The sequence below is a fragment of the Nematostella vectensis genome, chromosome 15, assembly GCF_932526225.1.
Source record: "Nematostella vectensis chromosome 15, jaNemVect1.1, whole genome shotgun sequence".
Classification (NCBI taxonomy): domain Eukaryota; kingdom Metazoa; phylum Cnidaria; class Anthozoa; order Actiniaria; family Edwardsiidae; genus Nematostella; species Nematostella vectensis.
Window position 1 is genome coordinate 7,185,400 of NC_064048.1, and position 19,876 is coordinate 7,205,275.

At 39.7% G+C, this 19,876-nt stretch overlaps 2 protein-coding genes and 1 long non-coding RNA gene across 5 annotated transcripts; 1 reads left to right on the forward strand and 2 right to left on the reverse strand.

Moving 5' to 3' along the window:
• On the reverse strand, window positions 1-1,065 carry LOC125560678. Its single transcript, XR_007306770.1, has 2 exons — window positions 919-1,065; window positions 1-453 (listed from the first exon to the last, which is right to left on the reverse strand). It is a non-coding gene; the product is annotated as an uncharacterized LOC125560678 (long non-coding RNA).
• Window positions 1,066-2,630: 1,565 nt separating this feature from the next.
• On the reverse strand, window positions 2,631-7,338 carry LOC5509846 (hatching enzyme 1.2). The gene is made up of 8 exons (XM_048723089.1): window positions 7,332-7,338; window positions 6,979-7,095; window positions 5,875-5,991; window positions 4,992-5,225; window positions 4,204-4,413; window positions 3,861-3,944; window positions 3,112-3,336; window positions 2,631-2,641 (listed from the first exon to the last, which is right to left on the reverse strand). The coding sequence occupies exons 4-8, from the start codon at window positions 5,170-5,172 to the stop codon at window positions 2,631-2,633; spliced, it is 711 nt and encodes a 236-aa protein (XP_048579046.1). The 5' UTR covers window positions 5,173-5,225; window positions 5,875-5,991; window positions 6,979-7,095; window positions 7,332-7,338.
• Window positions 7,339-10,695: 3,357 nt separating this feature from the next.
• Window positions 10,696-19,023, forward strand: LOC116616831 (octopamine receptor beta-2R). 3 transcript variants are annotated; one of them, XM_048723094.1, is made up of 2 exons: window positions 10,696-11,605; window positions 16,508-19,023. In XM_048723094.1, exon 2 carries the CDS (start codon window positions 17,086-17,088, stop codon window positions 18,304-18,306), a length of 1,221 nt encoding a protein of 406 aa, XP_048579051.1. In that variant the 5' UTR covers window positions 10,696-11,605; window positions 16,508-17,085; the 3' UTR covers window positions 18,307-19,023. The 3 variants fall into 3 exon arrangements, with proteins under 3 accessions (XP_048579051.1, XP_032234799.2, XP_032234797.2); XM_032378908.2 differs by lacking the exon at window positions 10,696-11,605 and adding an exon at window positions 12,788-13,075; XM_032378906.2 differs by lacking the exon at window positions 10,696-11,605 and adding an exon at window positions 13,175-13,381.
• The last annotated feature ends 853 nt before the right edge of the window (window positions 19,024-19,876 follow it).

Consider the following 19,876-nt stretch of genomic DNA (forward strand, 5'->3'; position numbering starts at 1 on the left):
AGTGGTTGCTAGGGATTATGCACCCGAGAAAAGGTAGTTATTAGGAATTATTTTCCCACGATCAACTTGCTTCCAGGGATCATTTGCCCATGTTCGACTAGTGGTTGCTAGGGATGATGTACCCAGGTTTAAGTAGTTGCTAGGGATCAGCTTTCCAAGCTCGAGCGTGCTGGGACACGTCTAAGAATCATGTTGTTGCTAGGGATTAATTATCCACGATCAAGGAACCAGCTTTTAAGACCTAGTAGTTGTTGTGAAGGATCATGTTTCCAAGGGTGTGTTGTTCTAAGGGTGAGCTTTCCATAGTCGAGTGGTAATTGCTAGGGATGGTTGCTAGGTGTTGTTAGCACAGATTGCAGCTCTTGCGGCAATAGGCGGACATCCAGTCCCGGTAGCTCGAACAGTATCCGGCACTGGCGTAACTTGCACAACTGGCGTTATTATTTTCACAAACTGTAATCAAAACAAAGCCTTGATAAGTAAGGTGTGCCTTACTAAATGGTGTTTATTCGGGTGTTTCTGCTTACTCAAGAAATACTGAACACTCAGTTTTTGAAATGATGAGAGGTCCGACAGAGCTCAAAATTTCATAGCAGCAAAAGAGATAGACATTTATCACCCGAAAAATACCCAAACCCAAATCCTGCTCACCCCCCCCCCCCCTCTCTTAGCCCAACAAAATGCCACCTGAGGGCAAAAAAAAATATTACGTCGGGCCACCCATCATAGCCACATGCCGCCTTTTTATCCATTACACTGGCAACAGCTTCGTAGCCAGAATTTTCAACAGGAGGGGGCCTGGGGGGGGGGGGGGCAGGCCCCCTAGGTCACTCCCTTGGCTACGCCCCTAAGGCAAGACCTTTAGTACCCCTCCCCACTTGCACTTAGGTCCTGTTGAAGCCCTTTTGTAGTACTCACCATTACACTGGCAGGACCTCTTGCAGTTGGTGTTCATCCAGTTCGCTAAGTCTGTACGAGTGCAGTAGCCCGCCGCGGCATACCCGGGGCAGTTCTGATCAAGGTTCGTATAGGTACAACCTGGAGGCAATTATTAGATATTAAAAACTTTTTAAGCCACACTATTCCCTGTTAACTCGAACCTACTCATCCTTACTTTTAATTAATTAATATATTTGTTAATTTGGGGTGGGAGTTCCACGCATGTATATGACTTTTTAAAGTCATATACATGCGTGGAACTCCCACCCCAAATTATTAAGCCGTATTGTCACCAGTTTACTTCCGGAGGTCCGACGGAAACCTCAACCGTTAAAAGACAAAAGAATCTATTAGAATCCGGGATATTTAACAGACCATCCGCTCTTATTATCAATCACATCCTCAAAGAAGTAAAAATCATCGGAGATTGTTACGTAATCGACCGGAAGTAAACTGGTGACAATGCGGGTTTAAGATTACTCATTTATATAGAAATATGAGCAGCTAATATGCGATTTTGGTTTCCCGTGTTAGCATGCGTTTCGTAAGGCTTTGCACTCTAATACATCTGAATTATATATATATATATATATATATATATATATATATAGTGTTGGTTTGAGAAAAATACAAACTACATAGGTTTCCCTACAGGTCTGTTTCGTGGTTGCCCACTCATCAGGGGATGAGTGGGCAACCACGAAACAGACCTGTAGGGAAACCTATGTAGTTTGTATTTTTCTCAAACCAACACTATACACCGCTCTACTTTCGAGTATTGAGCACTTTCTATGAAAGCCTTCAACCATCATTTTATATATATATATATATAAGATTACTCATTTATATAGAAATATGAGCAGCTAATATGCGATTTTGGTTTCCCGTGTTAGCATGCGTTTCGTAAGGCTTTGCACTCTAATACATCTGAATTATATATATATATATATATATATATATATATATATATATATATATATATATATATATATATATATATATATATATATATATATATATAGTGTTGGTTTGAGAAAAATACAAACTACATAGGTTTCCCTACAGGTCTGTTTCGTGGTTGCCCACTCATCAGGGGATGAGTGGGCAACCACGAAACAGACCTGTAGGGAAACCTATGTAGTTTGTATTTTTCTCAAACCAACACTATACACCGCTCTACTTTCGAGTATTGAGCACTTTCTATGAAAGCCTTCAACCATCATTTTATATATATATATATAAGATTACTCATTTATATAGAAATATGAGCAGCTAATATGCGATTTTGGTTTCCCGTGTTAGCATGCGTTTCGTAAGGCTTTGCACTCTAATACATCTGAATTATATATATATATATATATATATATATATATATATATATATATATAGTGTTGGTTTGAGAAAAATACAAACTACATAGGTTTCCCTACAGGTCTGTTTCGTGGTTGCCCACTCATCAGGGGATGAGTGGGCAACCACGAAACAGACCTGTAGGGAAACCTATGTAGTTTGTATTTTTCTCAAACCAACACTATACACCGCTCTACTTTCGAGTATTGAGCACTTTCTATGAAAGCCTTCAACCATCATTTTATATATATATATATATATATATATATATATATATATATATATAAAGACAACGACATAGAACACTTTATTTCATGGAAAATCATGTCTTCTCACTCCACCTACAACAGCTCTAACAAAAGATGTAATCTCTGCCTCAAAGAAAAACTTATCATTATCCGCCAACCCAAGCTATCAACTTTAAACAAGCGTAACGAGCTAGTGTCTTCGTGCCGCCACAGGAACAAAGCCTTGTTATGCAACAGCTGAACTATTCAATTTCATCATAACAGCCATTCAAATTTCACGCCATACATAGATAGTATATAAGTGATGGTAGTAATATATTCTTAATAAATCTTGTAGAGATGAAACGGTAGTTCGCGTTTTTTTTTTCCTACAAACCAAGATCCCGCTCTACACCTATGTATTGAGCACTGTTATATAAACGCCTGCACTCACGCATTATATATATATTATATCTTGGTTTGTAGGAAAAAAACACGCGAACTACCGTTTACCCCCCGTTTTACCCCGCCATACCAGAAAGCACTCGACGAAAGTGGATATATATTATATATATTTTTAAACCTTTTCTCTTACCGTTGGTTCTACAGTACATCAGCTTGGCCTGTAAGATGTCGTTAGGACTAAGCCCATTCTTCTGCCCGAAGTTCGTGCTGCCGTCGCTTCGTTTAACGATGGTGTGGAGTCCAGGAGACTTGGCGAATGCATCCGGTCCATAATGCATCAGGCTATCAATATCGTACCCCATGCCATGGCTGTTGACGACAGCAGAGTCGAGCTTTTTGAAGTCATCTGCGTAACCTTATGGCAAGAAACAAAAAGGTTAGATTTTCACTTGTGTTATTTTATTTTATTAGCTTCGCCACAATAGGCAGGGTAGCTGCAATAGCATGGCCATTTACTGCATTGTTTCAGTGGGCTGCTTTCCTAATTCCCTGGATAATTCCCTGGGTACCAGAGGTTCGAGCTCCAAGCTACACTCGTAGCAGTGGGGTGGAGCACTGAGGGCATGCCCCCCCCCCAATATTCTTTTTGAAAAATGACCAGCAGGGGCGTGGTTTCCCACCCCCAAACACACACAAATATTTTCTTAATGTTTCTGTATTGCCCCCCCCCCCCCCCTATCTTATGTGGCCTGCTATAGCTTATTGATGACGAAGCAGCCGACCGGCGTGTCAGTAAACGAGTAAAACCCGAGCAGGGTATCCAGATAATGGAGCCCTGTGGAATTTGAGTGTGAAAGCTAGACTTCGGCAGGCCGGGGATTGTAGAATTATTTACACTATTTTTGAGGCTGAGGATTATGAAACATTTCATCTGCTCACCTGTCTGGATGTTTTGCCAGATAATTTGGACATGTTGGTCGCGGTCCGGACGAGACTGCTCGTGCCAAAACCCAAGCGCGTGACCTAGATAGTAACGCAACGAAAAAAACGGTTAGTCTCCTCACATGTCACGACGTGTCCATCTTTAAACAGTCACGTTATTCGATTCACGCTTCCTTGTCACGTCCCACTACTCGTCACGACATCAGTCATTTTACGGCCCTTGTCACACTAACTTGTCACGCTTTTTTTACGTGACACTTTCCCGCTACGTCTCCCTACTTGACAAGTGACGATTTTTGTCACGCCAGCTGTAAACTTTAGTACCGCATTAAAATCTTACCTATCTCATGCGCGACCACACCCATGTACTCGCATCCGGGACCTATCGAAATCCTCTGCTTGCGACCGATCCGTCCTACGTCAGAGTAGCAGCCGATGCCGGCGAAAAAGCTGACATAGTCCACCTCTGTTGTTCTCTGCACGAATCTGATGCAAGGGACGTTACTAGTCCAGTGGTTCATCGCAGACAGAATTTCATTTCTTGCATTTGCTGCGACAGAAAATTAATGTCAGTTGTGTTACTTTTTCGTTTGTGTCACGCTACTTATCATTAGCTAAGCAACACCCAACATCGTTCCCATTGGTTTTTCCAAGACAGTGGGCTGGTTGTGATAGTGAGACAAATTCTTTAAAACTCGCAAATATAGATAGACAATGGGAAGCAAATGTTTACGCACAGCGCAATCCAAATGAAGACAGCAAATTGTACAAAAAACGAAAAAACATTTGCGATAGCGTTCCCGTTGGTTTTTCCAAGACATTGAGCTGGTTGTGATAGTGAGACAAATTATTTAAAACTCGCAAATATAGATAGACAATGGGAAGCAAATGTTTACGCACAGCGCAATCCAAATAAAGACAGCAAATAAAATGTACAAAAAACGAAAAAAAATTGCGATAGCGTGATACAACTAGTGTATGTAACATATTTTGATTTTAAAATGTGATGCTGTCTTGCCTCAAAGATAACTGCCCCCCCCCCCCCCCCCCCCCCGCCTTTCTTGGAGTGAATTTTCTGAAGAGGCCCCAATCCCCGGATTTTTTGTGTTTGATGGCGTAATTACTCACCACCAATCGAAGCTTCGATCACATACGGCACGTGGACTTCTCCCAATGTGTTCCTAGGCCATTTCTGGTTATCGCTAGAAGCAGCCGCTCTCTTGCCCCGGTGATGCTTGCGCGCCCTTCGTGCGCGTCGGCTAAGTTTGATGGTATCCCTGTGTCGGCTGTTTCGGATTGCCTTACGCATGGATTGAGTGGCAACGATGTCACCTTGAAAGAGGTCTACGCCTCCTCCTCCTACTGTGAAACAAATGAGAGGAACTCGTTAGTTTTGTCATGTCACGCTATTTAGCTTGTCACGCGACAAGCGTGTCACGCAATTGTCACTATTTTTATGTCACTATTTGTCATATTGCGCTAATATACTGCGCTGTAACGTCCAATCTTTGTCACGTCGTACCATCGTTCTCTAGCGTTGTTTGTAATGCGTCGTCTCCAGTTAATTTTCCGGTCATTTTTCATGGCAGTGATGACAATGCTTTTTCTTGAAAAGTCGTTTACATGTCTCTGTTGAGGGATTGTGCATCCTGGAAACGCAATGTATTTTGGGAAGATTGGCTAATCCCCTTTAAATGTACAGTTTCAACCGGCTAGATAGATATGTAACAGGACTGAATCCCTGTGGACGAAAGTATTTGCGCGACACCATTCATTGCGAAGCTAACATAAATTATTGTAACTTAAAAAGAGATCGCCTATTAATTATTTCAATGTGCTTTGTAGAGACGAAAATGAGAAAAGGGAAACCCCCCACCTAAGTTCAGAATCGGAATTCGATTACGGGTCTCAGCTCTGAGCGCACGTGCCGTTTGCAGTATCGGGTTAATAAGAGGGCATGGCGGCGTTAATAAGAGGATGTATTATAGCAAAAATAGGCGTATATACTCACGTCTCAGGGTACGGAACAGTCCACGTATCTGGTTGGCCTCAATGATGCGCTTGAATATCACTTCGCGTTGACGGGATGGGCGGGACGTATCCTCCTCTCGCTCCGTAACAGACGGGGCTGAAAGTAGACGATAGACATCATTGGAACACTTAGAAACAAACAGTCGACACTCGCTATCTTTCCCCCCTGCTTTCGCATGAAAGGGTGGAGGGGAAAATGCTCGAGAAGATAAAATAGTTTGATCTCCGTGCCAATTCGTACAAACGATAACCTCGAGGCTTTCCCTCAATGTTAGTATTAGAACAGAGCCTCGAGTTTATGATTGTATTGTGAGAAGTGGCAGGTATATCGAACCTGGAATACTCCAAGCACCAAACCGAAACTCTCGTCATAACGGACGATCGCTTTTATGGACACAAAACATTTCCAATGAGCGATGTAAGTGTATACACAATAGAGGTAATCAAAGTAGATAGCATGAGATCAGCATTCCTTTCTTGGCTACGAAGAACGCGAATATTTAGATAAGCTCCACCGAAAGGCATGGTTATTATGTACGCTTATCTGTTTAAACTATATTATACTTTTCTTAAAAATGATAAGCTTTCTAAATATTCTTCACATGAGTGTGCGATAAAAATTTATCAGTTATTTGGTGAAGGCGAACGTTGAACCAGACGCGTTATTATCAGACCGGGATAAGTGGCGACGTTACCTTTCATTCACAAGAATTTACTTTGAGATCAATTGATTGCAACAGCCACGTGAAATAAAATTATTAACATTTTTAGATAATAACTGTGCAGATAATTTTGAAAGTGATTGATTTCCCATAATGGGAAGCGATCCAATTCAAATGAAAATTGAAAAAAAGGGTAATTTTGACATTTCGAGAAAATTCAATTCGGCTATTTAAAGGCGGGATAAATGATAAAGTGACAAAGATATATAAGTTACGTGAAGATTTGAATGTCTTAGTTAAAAGACGCTGGAAAAGTCTGAAAAGAAAACGTGTTTTTGTCATATGCGTCGCGTTCGAGCGCTCTCGCATTTCATACTCTGCGTAACACGTGTTAGATGTGTGTGGAAAAACACGCCCCTAACCTCTTAAGAAGTTGTTCAGTAAAAGCCCTCTTGAATTGTCTGGTGTGTAGACCCCTCTCTTTTCTCCTCCAGGGCGTCTTGCGTCGACTAGCAGACTAAACAGACTCGCTGCTAAAACTAACGAAAATAAAACGCGTTTGATTGCTGATAATTCCATCGTAAAATGATCGGTAGACTGCTACTAAGACAGATGTATCTTGGCTCTTAGTTCTTGTGTGGTAGATTCTCATCTGATGGCGTCTCTTATATGGCAACATCTTTATCTAGTGGGGTAGGGTAGGGGCATTCCCTGACCAATGCCTAAAACACAAACAAAGTTCCTCTCCATCCAAATAAGGGCATTGAATGCATACCATGACGTCATAAGCTGGCCGAGTTGTATTTTGTTGAGGAAGCGACGTGTAGTTTACTTTCCATGTTTTGAGGAACTTCCAGGTTTCACATCTGGTATGGATATAGAACTACTTCCCATGCGGACTTGTACTATAGCTGCAGGCTAAAATAAAACTTTATAAGCATCAACATATTATCACAGATGGCATCTATTAGAGTACGCAGTACACATATACTTAAAAGCTTGATAAATATGTCAATATACAATTAAACGCGCACACATAGATTCTATGATGTTTAATGCTATTTTTTCGAAGGAATTAGCGGAACTTTATAACCGTCAACATACTAAGACAAATGTAAGTAGTCGTACTTCAAGGAATGATAGAAATGTCAATATACAATTTGAAGCGCCTACAGGCTCTATGCAGTTGTTTGCTTGTTATTTATTTGGTAAACATAATGTGATAAGTGAAATGCTCTTTTTCGTCAAAGGAATTAGCGTATTTTAGCATGTGTCAGTGAGCGCACAGCAGGATGTTTGGGATTTATTGCGAATTTAATCAACAAACCACTTCCTTCCAAAAACATTTCCATCCTATTGTAGTAAAATAATATCGAGGTTTTTTTTTTATCAAAATAGCAGGATTCTCATGATAAAGCTGCATGCCGTAGATGCGACGACCCTAACGTAATTTGTGGTATTTTTGGGTCTTTTTTGTCATGCACTTATCTCACATCTGGTTTCAGCGTTTATATAATTTCTCCTAGTTACATCTTCGCTACATCCAAATACTCTATTGTAGGATAGTTCTTTATTGAAAACTGGAGAGGCTCGTAATGATAGCCTTGATTTCTGCTTACCCTGTTCTACAAGAAAGCGTGTTTACTCGATGTCTCTCACCCTTAGAATGCAGGGTATGCTTTGTTGATAAAAGAAAAAGGCATTTTGATCACCTCGAGTGCTCTCAACGGTACGGCCGCAGTCTTCCGGTCCAGACTTCCGGCTGGCCAGCGGGAAATGATGTCATTTAATCAGTAACAGACGTCATATTTGTGTACGAACAAATATTGTTTAGATCTTGTTTATTGGTGTAAACATGGTAACAAGAATTTCTCCGAGTTCCTCTATCATGTAATTACTTTATTAGAACTCTGGACTCCTTTCGTTATGTATTAAGCCCCCCCCCCCCCCCCCCCCCTATTAAGCATGTCGTCTTGTAGCTTACCATAATCGAAGCGACGGACCTCTCAAAATCTCTCCATGATAGCGGCTTTTATACCGTATCCGTCAAAACGCTTCTGGTATGAGTATAAATACAGCACAGCCACTTTGAAGTCTACAAACGCATACTCTTAGTTTTCCTTTGGTCGAACGTGTCTAACGATGCATTTAGTACTAGTGATAATACGTATCTGAGTGTGACGAATAGAGATTGAATGTTTGGGAGAGCATCACAGCCACATTTTGATTTCATTTGTTTTAATTTTGTTTTAGTTCACGGGGTGTGTAATAAAGTCCCGTTCTAATATGGACGATTCAGTAAGAATTAAAAGGAAAAGCTGTTATACGTAGTTAACAGAAGCGTACCACCCCTAAAAAACACTTGGAACAATAAAAATGTCTATAAATGGTCTTTAAGCGTACATGGAAACATGGGAACAATTATTACAAGATGTAATGGAAGCAGTTGCAAGTTTTGTTTTCTGTAGAGCTGCGAGCAATACAAAGAATCCATACTAGCGAACATAAGAAAAAATGCGCGAGTTTGCGAGCATCGTTTGGGAGGAAATCCCAATATTCTTGAGAGCAATTTACGCACCTTACAAGTACTCTATTTTTCACGCGGTTCTTCAAGAGATCTGAGTTCTCAAAAACAACAAAACAAAAAGACAATTTCTCGATAAAAAGTCTATATAGTAGCTATATTCGTCTTGATAAATGATACTTCAAATGATATTTGGTCTTAGAGCTTGCTTGGACTAGCCGATCGAAGTGGATGCTTTGTGTGACTCGGTATTGTGCAGGAATAATGGCGGCGTGATTTGTCTTAAAAGTAATAGAAAGGGAAAGGTCACTGAATTTGGAGTAATTAAATCCCGTCGATCCGACTTGCGCGGCGAATTGTGAAACCCTATGCAAATGAGATGTTCATCTTAGTTGCGAGTTCATTCCGCGGTGTTAATTTTAATCCATCCTACACTAATACACAAATTCTATTATCTATTCTAGTATCAAATGATATAGGGAAAATTGTATTTTTAGAAATGATGAAAGTTTTGGATATCAAAGACAGAAACAAATTTTCACTTTTTTACGCATTTCGGATTTACGGACTTCATTTGTGAGGACACTCCCTTTAAATGAATCAGCACACTTATTTTTATAACGATTCGCAAATGTGATATTTGAAAAGACCACACCGAAGAGCTGAATGATTGAAAGTGATACTTGCGGGGGTTTGCGGGAAGGATCGCGTAATACGGGAATATGCGTGGGGCGTGCGTGATCCTCTAGGGATAGGCGATGAGAAGGAAGGAAGAGGAAGGAAGACGACCTATTATTGTTAAAACCCCTTTAAAAAATAACCTTTATTATTTACAGGGCCGTAGCAGGGGGTGGGCTTGGGGCATCTCCCCCCCCCCCCCCTCCCCACCAATATTCCAAAAAAAAAAATTAAGGAAATGACCAGTAGGGGCATGGCCGTGCCCCCATATTTTCTTAATGTTTCTGTTTCCAATCTTACGTGGCTTGCTACGGCTTTGATACTGTTTGATTATCTTACGATACTTAAAAGTATATCTCGGCAGAGGTCGGAAAGATAAAAAGACACTAATCACCCCGCCGTACCATTTTACACTCGCCCGCCTAATACCGATTCACGAAAAGAAACCATGTACATCGGCTAAGTTTAGAACGTAAATGAGAACAATCAAATGCACAATTTTTTATAAGAACGTCTAATTTTCAGTTGATAGGCTGGGACGTTCTTATTTTATGTTCTTAACGATGTTTTTAAATTTTAGTGTATATAACAATACAATACCCAATACATTATAAGGAAGAGAATTACATTAATGATCAATATCAATAATAACGATGTTACTATGAGCACAATTGTAATCTGCATTTTAAAACGCATCAGGACTTAAATAGAATTTCTTTTCTGCTTTCTGAGCCTCGGCATGTTCTTAGCATGTTCTTAAAATTTGGTGAAATGTCAGGCTGAACGTTCTTATAAAAAAGAGTTTATCGTTATCTAAGTACCGGACTTCAATTGAGGATGTTTTTTTTTTTTTTCATGTTTTCTAGACCAATAAACTATTGTATTATCAAATATAAAAACAACACCAAAATCGCGAGGGTGCTTAAACTCGAGGGAAACGGAAATTGCAAAGCGTGGGTTTGATGACTTATTTGCAGCGATGAAGAGATTTGATGGTTGAAAAACTCGGTTCTGTTATTAAAGCGGATTGGGATTTTGTTACTTTTATCTTGCTGTAGCATTTATTTCGACAGTGAAATGTTAATGAAATGTGGGAATTTAGTCGTAAATGCCGCAAGACATCTCATAAGACCAATGCAGCGCTCAATTCTCCACTTGTCGATTAATTTGAGAGAATAATCGTCTTAATTCTTAAAGAATGTCGATCAACTCCTCCTTAATTATTGTTTAGGATTGAAAATACAGTGGTTTGTTTACAGGGAGACAATCTACGAAAACTTATTGACGCTGGTTGATTATTGGCTACTCGCTTGGACAGGAGCAAAAAATGGCAAGTTTTCCCAAAATAAGGTCGGGTTAACTTTGGTAAGCTTGAACTTTTGCATAGAGGTTACTTATGTTATGTAAACCAACATATTAAAAAATGTTTTTTTGTTATGGATGCGTCTTCGAGATGTGAGGCTTTAAGTGCAATTTTTACATGTTCAAAGTATGAATTCTCCTCGTTTTTAGGGAAAAGTCGGGCTCTGATCAGAAATTAAGCCAACTTTGCTCGCTAATATCTAAATTTCATATATTCTAAGTTTCTTTCAAATTTGGAATTAAGCTTTTGGTCAGAGAAACTCCTTGTATGTGGAATCATGAGCTTATATATTGAGAATTGGAAAATTTTATGCCATTTTTTTTTTGCTCTGTCACTCGCTTGAATCAGCCAATGGAAATGGATGCCTTGTGTGACTCGGCATTAAGCGGAGCATAAAATGGCGGCGTGATTGACCTTCTTTGATGAGCTGTTTATCCTCATTTCCATGAAGATACAGTTGGCTCCAGATATCTAGAATCTTCAGGTAAATCCTTGATTGTTTATTATCCCTCCTGTCTCATTAGCAGATATGGGAAATCCTCCCTGTCGCGCATTCTCGGAAACCCAGAGTCTTTGCAGGCGCAAATGATCATGAATATTCAATGAGGTTTAATGATAATAATTATGAGGTGCCACAGTATTTGAAGAAATAAGGCCGATAATAAGACTGTGCAGTATACAGTCCGTAACAAGGCCAATATTTTCAAAAATTATAAGGAAATGACCAGTAGGGGCGTGGCTGTGCCCCCATTGTTTCTTAATAATTCTGTATCGTGCCCCCCCCCCCCCCCCCCCCAATTATTCGAAGCCTGCTACGGCTATGGCATGCTTGCTAGGACAAGATTTATACACTACACACTTTAATACACTATTATACACTATGTTATTTATACACTATTTATGCACTACACACTTTTATACACTATTATACACTATGTTATTTATACACTATTATGCACTACACACTTTTATACACTATTATACACTATGTTATTTATACACTATTTATGCACTACACACTTTTATACACTATTATACACTATGTTATTTATACACTATTATGCACTACACACTTTTATACACTATTATACACTATGTTATTTATACACTATTTATACACTACACACTTTTATACACTATTATACACTATGTTATTTATACACTATTATGCACTACACACTTTTATACACTATTATACACTATGTTATTTATACACTATTTATGCACTACACACTTTTATACACTATTATACACTATGTTATTTATACACTATTATGCACTACACACTTTTATACACTATGTTATTTATACACTATTTATGCACTACACACTTTTATACACTATTATACACTATGTGATTTATACACTATTTATACACTACACACTTTTATACACTAAAATTTAAGAACATCGCTAAAACCATATTCAGGCTTAAAATGTCCCAAAAATAAGAACGGCCTAGCCTCAACTGAAAATTAGACGTTCTTATAAAAAAAAGAGTGTTATAAATTTGATGACTTCAAGTTATTATTTTAGCTATCAATGTTTTATACACTAAAAAATTATTTTATTCTTTTATAATCTAAAATTTAAATACATCGTTAAGAACATATTCGACTTAAAATGTCACAAAAATAAGAACGGCCCAGCTTCTTATAAAAAAAAAATGTGTAATGAATTTGATGAGTCCTAATTATTATTTTTACTTATCAACGTTTTCAGCTATTTTTTTAACATTTCTATATTAATTGAAAGAAAAAAATGTATTTTCAGCAACACAAGTGGTTTCTTGTCTAAATTGTCATAAAAAAAACTATTTTATCATCAATCACCCATCCATATTCAATAGATTCCTCCTAAAGGGCACATCATAAGTACCGCTTTTGCAGCGAGAAACCTGAAAAGCCATTCTATGTACAAAAGGAAACTACTTCTGAATCCTAACTCCGCTAAGGTAGAGTTGGTCGATACTTATTCAATGCAAAGAGTCTAATGAATGCACGAAGACCATATTACACTGTCGTATAGAACAGACTTTGATATGTTTTGTTGATTTAGCATCCGGTTGTTCCACACTTCATGTTGATAGAGTATTGGTCCAATAGGACGCTTTGTAGTGTTACGAATTCAATGCGATAGATTGGTAGCTAATGACCACTGATATCTTTATATGCACTTGCGCGCAGGGTTGTAAGGTAATAGGACGTTACACACGCGCTCTACGAACCCACAAGAACAGAAAACATATCTCACTCGCTCGGTGAGTCACTTCGTATTTATATCTAATTCAAATTTTGTTTTTGCAGGCTGATATTGAATGGAAACGAGTATTATTCCATTACTCAGTTTTATATATCGATTATATTGACCAATTCATGTCGATTTTTTATGCTGGTCTTTATTCGATGACCCGATTGGATTACAGGGAATAAATATAATTGGCATTTTTCATTTCCGTACAATCTTTATCACGGTGTGAATGCATTTCCATCTTACATATGACCAAGAAGGTGGTATTTTAATATATCCTTAATTCAAACCACCTTTTGTCGTTACTTCTTGTTGAAAATAAATGCATGAAATGTGACGTGAAACTTTGCGAACGAAAAATGCTACTTGTATATACCTTGTATATCTTGTATCGATATTTCAAGCACGATTCGTATCACTATTTTTTTTACGATTTTTTTTCATAAATCAAACTTTTACACGGAATAAGGAACTTGGACATCTTCGACAGATTTCCAGGGCTGTGTTCAAGCATTATATTTCAATTTATATTGCCTGCTCAAAAAAACATCAAAATTATGCTGAGTCAGTCAGTGGAATGGCTGTTCCCCGACAAGCGCTTCAATCAAAATCAAATCACACATACATACATACATTCAAACCTGGAGGAAATACGTATTTTGCTGAAAAGGCCTCTGATACATCTAATTGAGGTAATTCTACATTGATTGATTTTTTAATAAGAATGCTGAGTCAGTTGGCCTATGTAAAGTGTGTTGTTGTTATTCGACAAATAAGCATACCCCTCAACATAGATTAACACTATTTAATGGAAAAGACTTTGAGATATCATCTCTTTAACTTTCAATGTTAGCCTCATGATCACCTGGGGAGTATTGAAATAGCAAACTTTGCACACGTATCGCACCAATAAACCGCGGGACATTTTAGAAACACGTGACCACTATTGCGCATGTTTTACAGAAAACGTATATTCCGTAGCAGGCTAAGCTAGACAAGTGGTTCAATTAGCGCATTAGATCGGTGACGTTCATAATTTGTGCCTAAGAATGGCACGGTGACAATAACTACCCTCCCACATGCTTAGCAGAAATTACGACTTGACCCTCCGATGTTTTCAAGTCTGGCAAAATAGGTCCTTGTTTTTTGGTACTTAAGGCCCTGTCACACGTACGTTTTTTCTCTTGCGACCTGTCTCGCAAAAAAATTGTTGCAGGTCGCACGCGCATTTTTTTGCGTGTGACACCCCCCTTTGCAACTTGTTTTGCATTTCTCAAAGTCGCACGAAAAGTAGAACGCTCTTCTACTTCCTGCTACAAATTGTTTCAAGTCGCAGGAAAAACGTCACGTGTGACAGGGCGCGTGCGACCTGCAACAATTTTTTTGCGAGACAAGTTGCAGCCGAAAAATCTACGTGTGACAGGGCCTTTACTGACAATCCAGACAGAGTAGGGACTAATTACATCATCCTCATGAGTGACCTGTACATAAGAGCCTTATGTTGGCTAAGCAGATTCTTATGTATCGGGGTATTAAACTCCAAAATCGTTAGATTCTTACACGCGAATTAAGAGTGTGACGCGCGTTTCGTGGACACCCAAGACAAAGTTTAAAGAAATTGTATAACTCAGAAAGATATAATCGAAGCAGAAGCAGATTTCGCAACGCTGGTTGTGGCTAATAAAATTGATGTCAATAACTTATTGCATTCTTTTTGGCTTAGCAGAACTGTCCAAGTGACCACGGTAGCGAGACTATACTTGTCATATCTTTCGGTTTATTTATCTCCCGGGCAAATTTCTTCCGATTTGCTGATACAGTCTTTCTTTATTATCACCATCTCACGGTGCCTGGCGGTATGGAAAAGCTTACGGGGTCGGTATGAAATAATTATCTTCTTTTCAAGATTAAAATCGTGCCGTTTTATGACAATGTTTAGCCCTTTAAGAATATTCTTAGAACACACTATAACAAAACTTAATAAGATGCTGAATAATGTTTTTTCGATGCTTACATACGAAGTTGTGTCAGCTAATGGGTTTTCTCAAATTGTGAACATTCAAATCTGGATCTCCTATAACTACAGTACCTAATTTGAACGAAATTAAAGAATGTGTTTAAAAAGAAAATTTAAGCCCGAAATTGCTAGATAGAAATTCACAAGATTGAGTCGGAAAAAGTACATGTGTATTGAATGTAGCTGATGGCGTGCCTCTATGAGCTCATTGACATTTCAAGACTACTTGCTCGCCTAGTTCTAGGTTGCCACTCATACGCAAGTATTTCCAATTTTCTACTCTCTCTTGAACGCAAGCCAGAGAGAACACACTGCTTAACTTTCTTACGCTTGTGTTAAACCGGTTTTCATGTGCGCTTGCTCTGGTGTATTTTTTGTGACTTGGAGCCACGGTGACAGTGTGGTCTTTATTAGGGGGCTCTCAAAGGAAAGGTTGCCGGCGTTGATGAAAACGATAAAAGTGTTTATAAGTTATCTATTTTCGCCAGGAAAACAATAATGACAAATATTTGATAAGGCTAATTACAACATGAAATTGTGATACTAGCGAAGCAATAACTCCATCTAAAACTCCATAAATAATACAGAATCAAAGTATGTATGAACGAAAATTTAAACTTGTGTACTTGACCCTAATTCTACCGATTCTAAAAAAAAAGTAAAACTTTGGATTCGGTAGCTAGTTCTCTGCCTCAGGCGTATTTTAGAAAACCATGAGATCAGGTGCACACTTAAAACGTGATTGGTCAGTCGCGTGTGCCGGCCGTACGTCGACAGCTGTACAGATTAAGACAGGCTCGAGACTATGCTCACGATTTCTCGCGACTTTAAACACAGCCACGTTATCTTTACAAACCTTTGCGGAAAAGGTGCGTAAGCTTCTTATAAGGATAATATTATAACCCAACTAGTTCCAAGATTAGCGTCAGTTGTGTTTAATTCCTGAAAAAAAAACCTAGGGCTATTTTAGCACGACGTGTTCAAGAACGGAAGCAAAATCCAATAAGTGCCAAAGAGTGATTTTAATGGATAAGACTCTAATTACGGCACTCTCTTCTTTAATAACAGGTTTTTTTTTACCGATTGCTCACGTTGACAATATTATGATTTCATTTTCAGAGCAAAGTCCATTAAAACACCAAGGTCACCCAAAGCCAAGCATCTAGAAGTGGTTCATTATGAGTCAGGACACTTGAGTGAAAAACTGTCAACTCGTGTCTGTCAGCATAAATAACCCATCTGAAAAACCATATTTTTCTATATCGACTGGGTTCCTAACACAGGGAACTCTCTTTCGGTACAGAGAAGTTGGTAGTCGACACAGGCAACCCGTCTATTAATACAGGCAGTCCATTCGTCATCCCTGGTAGCTCATCTGCAAACTCTGAACACAGAAAACCTTCTCTCGACAAAGGAAAGACGATAGTTTGCACAGGATATCTGCAAAGGTATTTCGTTTGAAAATCCAAATCTACCAAGTTTGGCAGAATAACTCTCGGCAATGGGAATGCCATTGTTAAGATAGACAACCGATCCCCAAGCACAGGTAACCCATCTACCCGAAAAGAAGCTTCAGGTCTACACAAGCAACTGATATCAGAAGAAGAACCATTTTGAGCACAGAACCGTCTGCAAACTTAACTCTTACCACAGGCAACAATAAAAACACAGGTGGCCTATTTGTCCATCTTTCCAGTATGGTATTCGAAAGACATTTGTGCGAGAAGGTCTGGGCATCACATTCGCTGTCTAACACCACTGCAGTAATATCAACCATTCTTTGCGTCATTACAGTTCCCGGAAATCTATTAATAGTAGTTTCCATGGCAATAGACCCTCATCGTCAGCTCAAGTCGTCCTTTAACTATTTCGTTGTCAACCTGGCTTTCGCAGACCTTATCATCGGCTGTGTAACCGAGCCTGCTTTCATAGGTTTCCATATAAGGCAGTCGCTAAGTTTCCCAGTCGCTGGTACAGTGTGGGTGTTACATCTCGCGTACTTCATCGCTTGCACCGCTTCACTGCTCAGCCTATCAGCGCTTACAATAGATCGCTACCTATCTGTGACGTCAATGTACAAACGAGACGTCCGAGCCAGCAAAGTTTTCATCTTGTCAGCAGGTATCTGGTTCGTTTCTGTGTCTTTTCCGATGTTGTATTTCGCCGTGGGGTTCTATACGTTCGCGTTCATTTTTGCGAACACTGCGGTAGTCGCGTCTCTCGTTATCGTCTCATTCGCGTACGTTCGCGTCTACCAAAAACTCAGGGCGCAGGTCTTGCGATGGGGCTCGTATCGACAGAGACAAATGCTCAATAAAGCCATCATATTCGAGCGGAAGTTAACCAAGTCGTTCCTTATCATCCTCGCATTTTTCACCTTCTGTCTACTTCCGTCTTGCCTGATGAATTACGTCATAAGTTTGTGCGAGTCGTGTGACTGCTCAACCGTTCATTGGCTCAGAGACTTGCAGTTTCTATTCACTCTTGTCAACTGCTCCTCCAATCAGTTCCTGTATGCGATGAGGTCACATGACTTCAGGCGAGCCTTTGTCACCATTCTCCGGCTGCGCTCGGTCACCTGTCTCAAGGAGATTCTAGATAAACGAGAGATGAAGATAGCGCTAAAGAGCCTGGGTTCTCGAGAGTATGTGTACACGCATGATGGCGAAAAGCACGGAGACACCGACGTTTCCCACTCAGAATGCAAACGGAAGTTATCGCTTGTGAATTTGACCGGAAGAGAAGAAGTATTGTTGCCTGATACCGGAAGTGAAATAGTCTCAGATGATGAGATTTCGAAGCCTCAGTTTGATGATAACAGCAATTTCTGTTCTGGCCGGGATGGACTAGAGAGGAGTTTGTTTCAAGGTTTATCCACGAGGGAGGAAGTGTTCCTTAAGAATCCATCGGATATATGACAGAGGATGGTTATCACGTGGTAAGGAACAATGGCAATGGCGTGACAAGATTGACGTAACAAGGTCATATCATGAAAAAAATATCGACCAGAGATACTGGTAGTTTTGTGTTAGTGGTCGGGTATTTGTACCAGGAGTTTTATGGTACAGTGGGTGGCGATTTTTAGAGTTTTTTTTCTGTTTTATGTAGATCACCATCATCTCTATAATGTTAATCATTCATCATTATCATCATCATCATCATCATCATCATCATCGTCGTCGTCGTCGTCATCATCATCATCATTATCAGTATCAGAAATGCGAGGAAAATTGATATCACCCGCGTTTTGTGGTTTGATAGTGCGATTCAAATAAATGAATAGATAAATAGAGATTTTAAGATTTAAGATGGAGTCTACGCGGCGCACACGTTGTATTTCTCGGTGCGGTAAGGACAAATGCTGTCGCGCGCGTGTGCGTCGTAGACTCCGTTCGTAAAATAAAAATAATAATAATAAATAAATAAACCACACCGTCCTCAACGGAGGGAATAATAGATTCAGTGGCGGAGCGCCACAATAAGTTTGAATGGCCGGACACATGCATATGGAACGGGAAAATCCTTCAGAATTTATACCTATATATTATAATACTTACTGGGGATTGCATTGGGATTTATTCTGTATAAAATATGTATTCGGAGAAAATAATAATTATAAATAATTATTTAACTTCTCTTGATGTTATTATGATTATTGTACAAATTTTATCCATTAGAGGCAGGCAGAAGATGGCTTATCATCCTTTTTACCCCTCCCCCCCACACCCACCCCCTAATGCCCCATCTCCCCAATTTTGCCATTCATCCCCGGCGCCCTGGGTCCCCATGGATTCGGTTTCGATACCACTGACCGCTAAGGGGGGGGGGGGGGGGGGGGGGGCAGCATTTGTTAATTTCCGTCACCTGAAGCGTCCCATAACGAACCCTCCCCCCCCCCCCCTTTGAAAACAACGAGCAAGCCAAAATCTCTAGAAACAAATTGGAACAAGAAGCAAACCTTGCCACTGAAATCCCAGTGGAAAAACTCGAGCAACCTAAAAGACCGAGAAATAACAAAATCAGCTTATCTCCATTTTAGATCCATATGGTAGGATCTAAAGGGCTCAAGGGCTGTAGGAGAGTTCGGGCTAGGGATAGCTCGGTCAGTCATCAGGAGCGTATCCAGGATTGGCTCGGAGGGGGAGGGGATTTCACAGTCATAGTTATCATATGTTAAAAGCATAGTATTTAAAGATTTCTTGATAAGAAATTACCAATTTTTTGGCCACCAAAGGGATGGAGTGCCCCCCCCCCCCCCCTGTGTTCGCGCCTGATAACGACTTAATAATGGCAAGCTAAACCTAAGAATTTGGTGAATTCAAATGAGTCTTAAAATGCCGGAAACTAAACTGTAAGTAAGAGTCTTCGCGGTCTTGACCGAGGTATTCCCTGCACTTACTAGCACTGCGGGTCTCTGCTTCAGTAGTACCAATCATCCAGGGGGGGGGGCACACTTTTAAAACATTTTCATGTATCGGTTTTATTCTC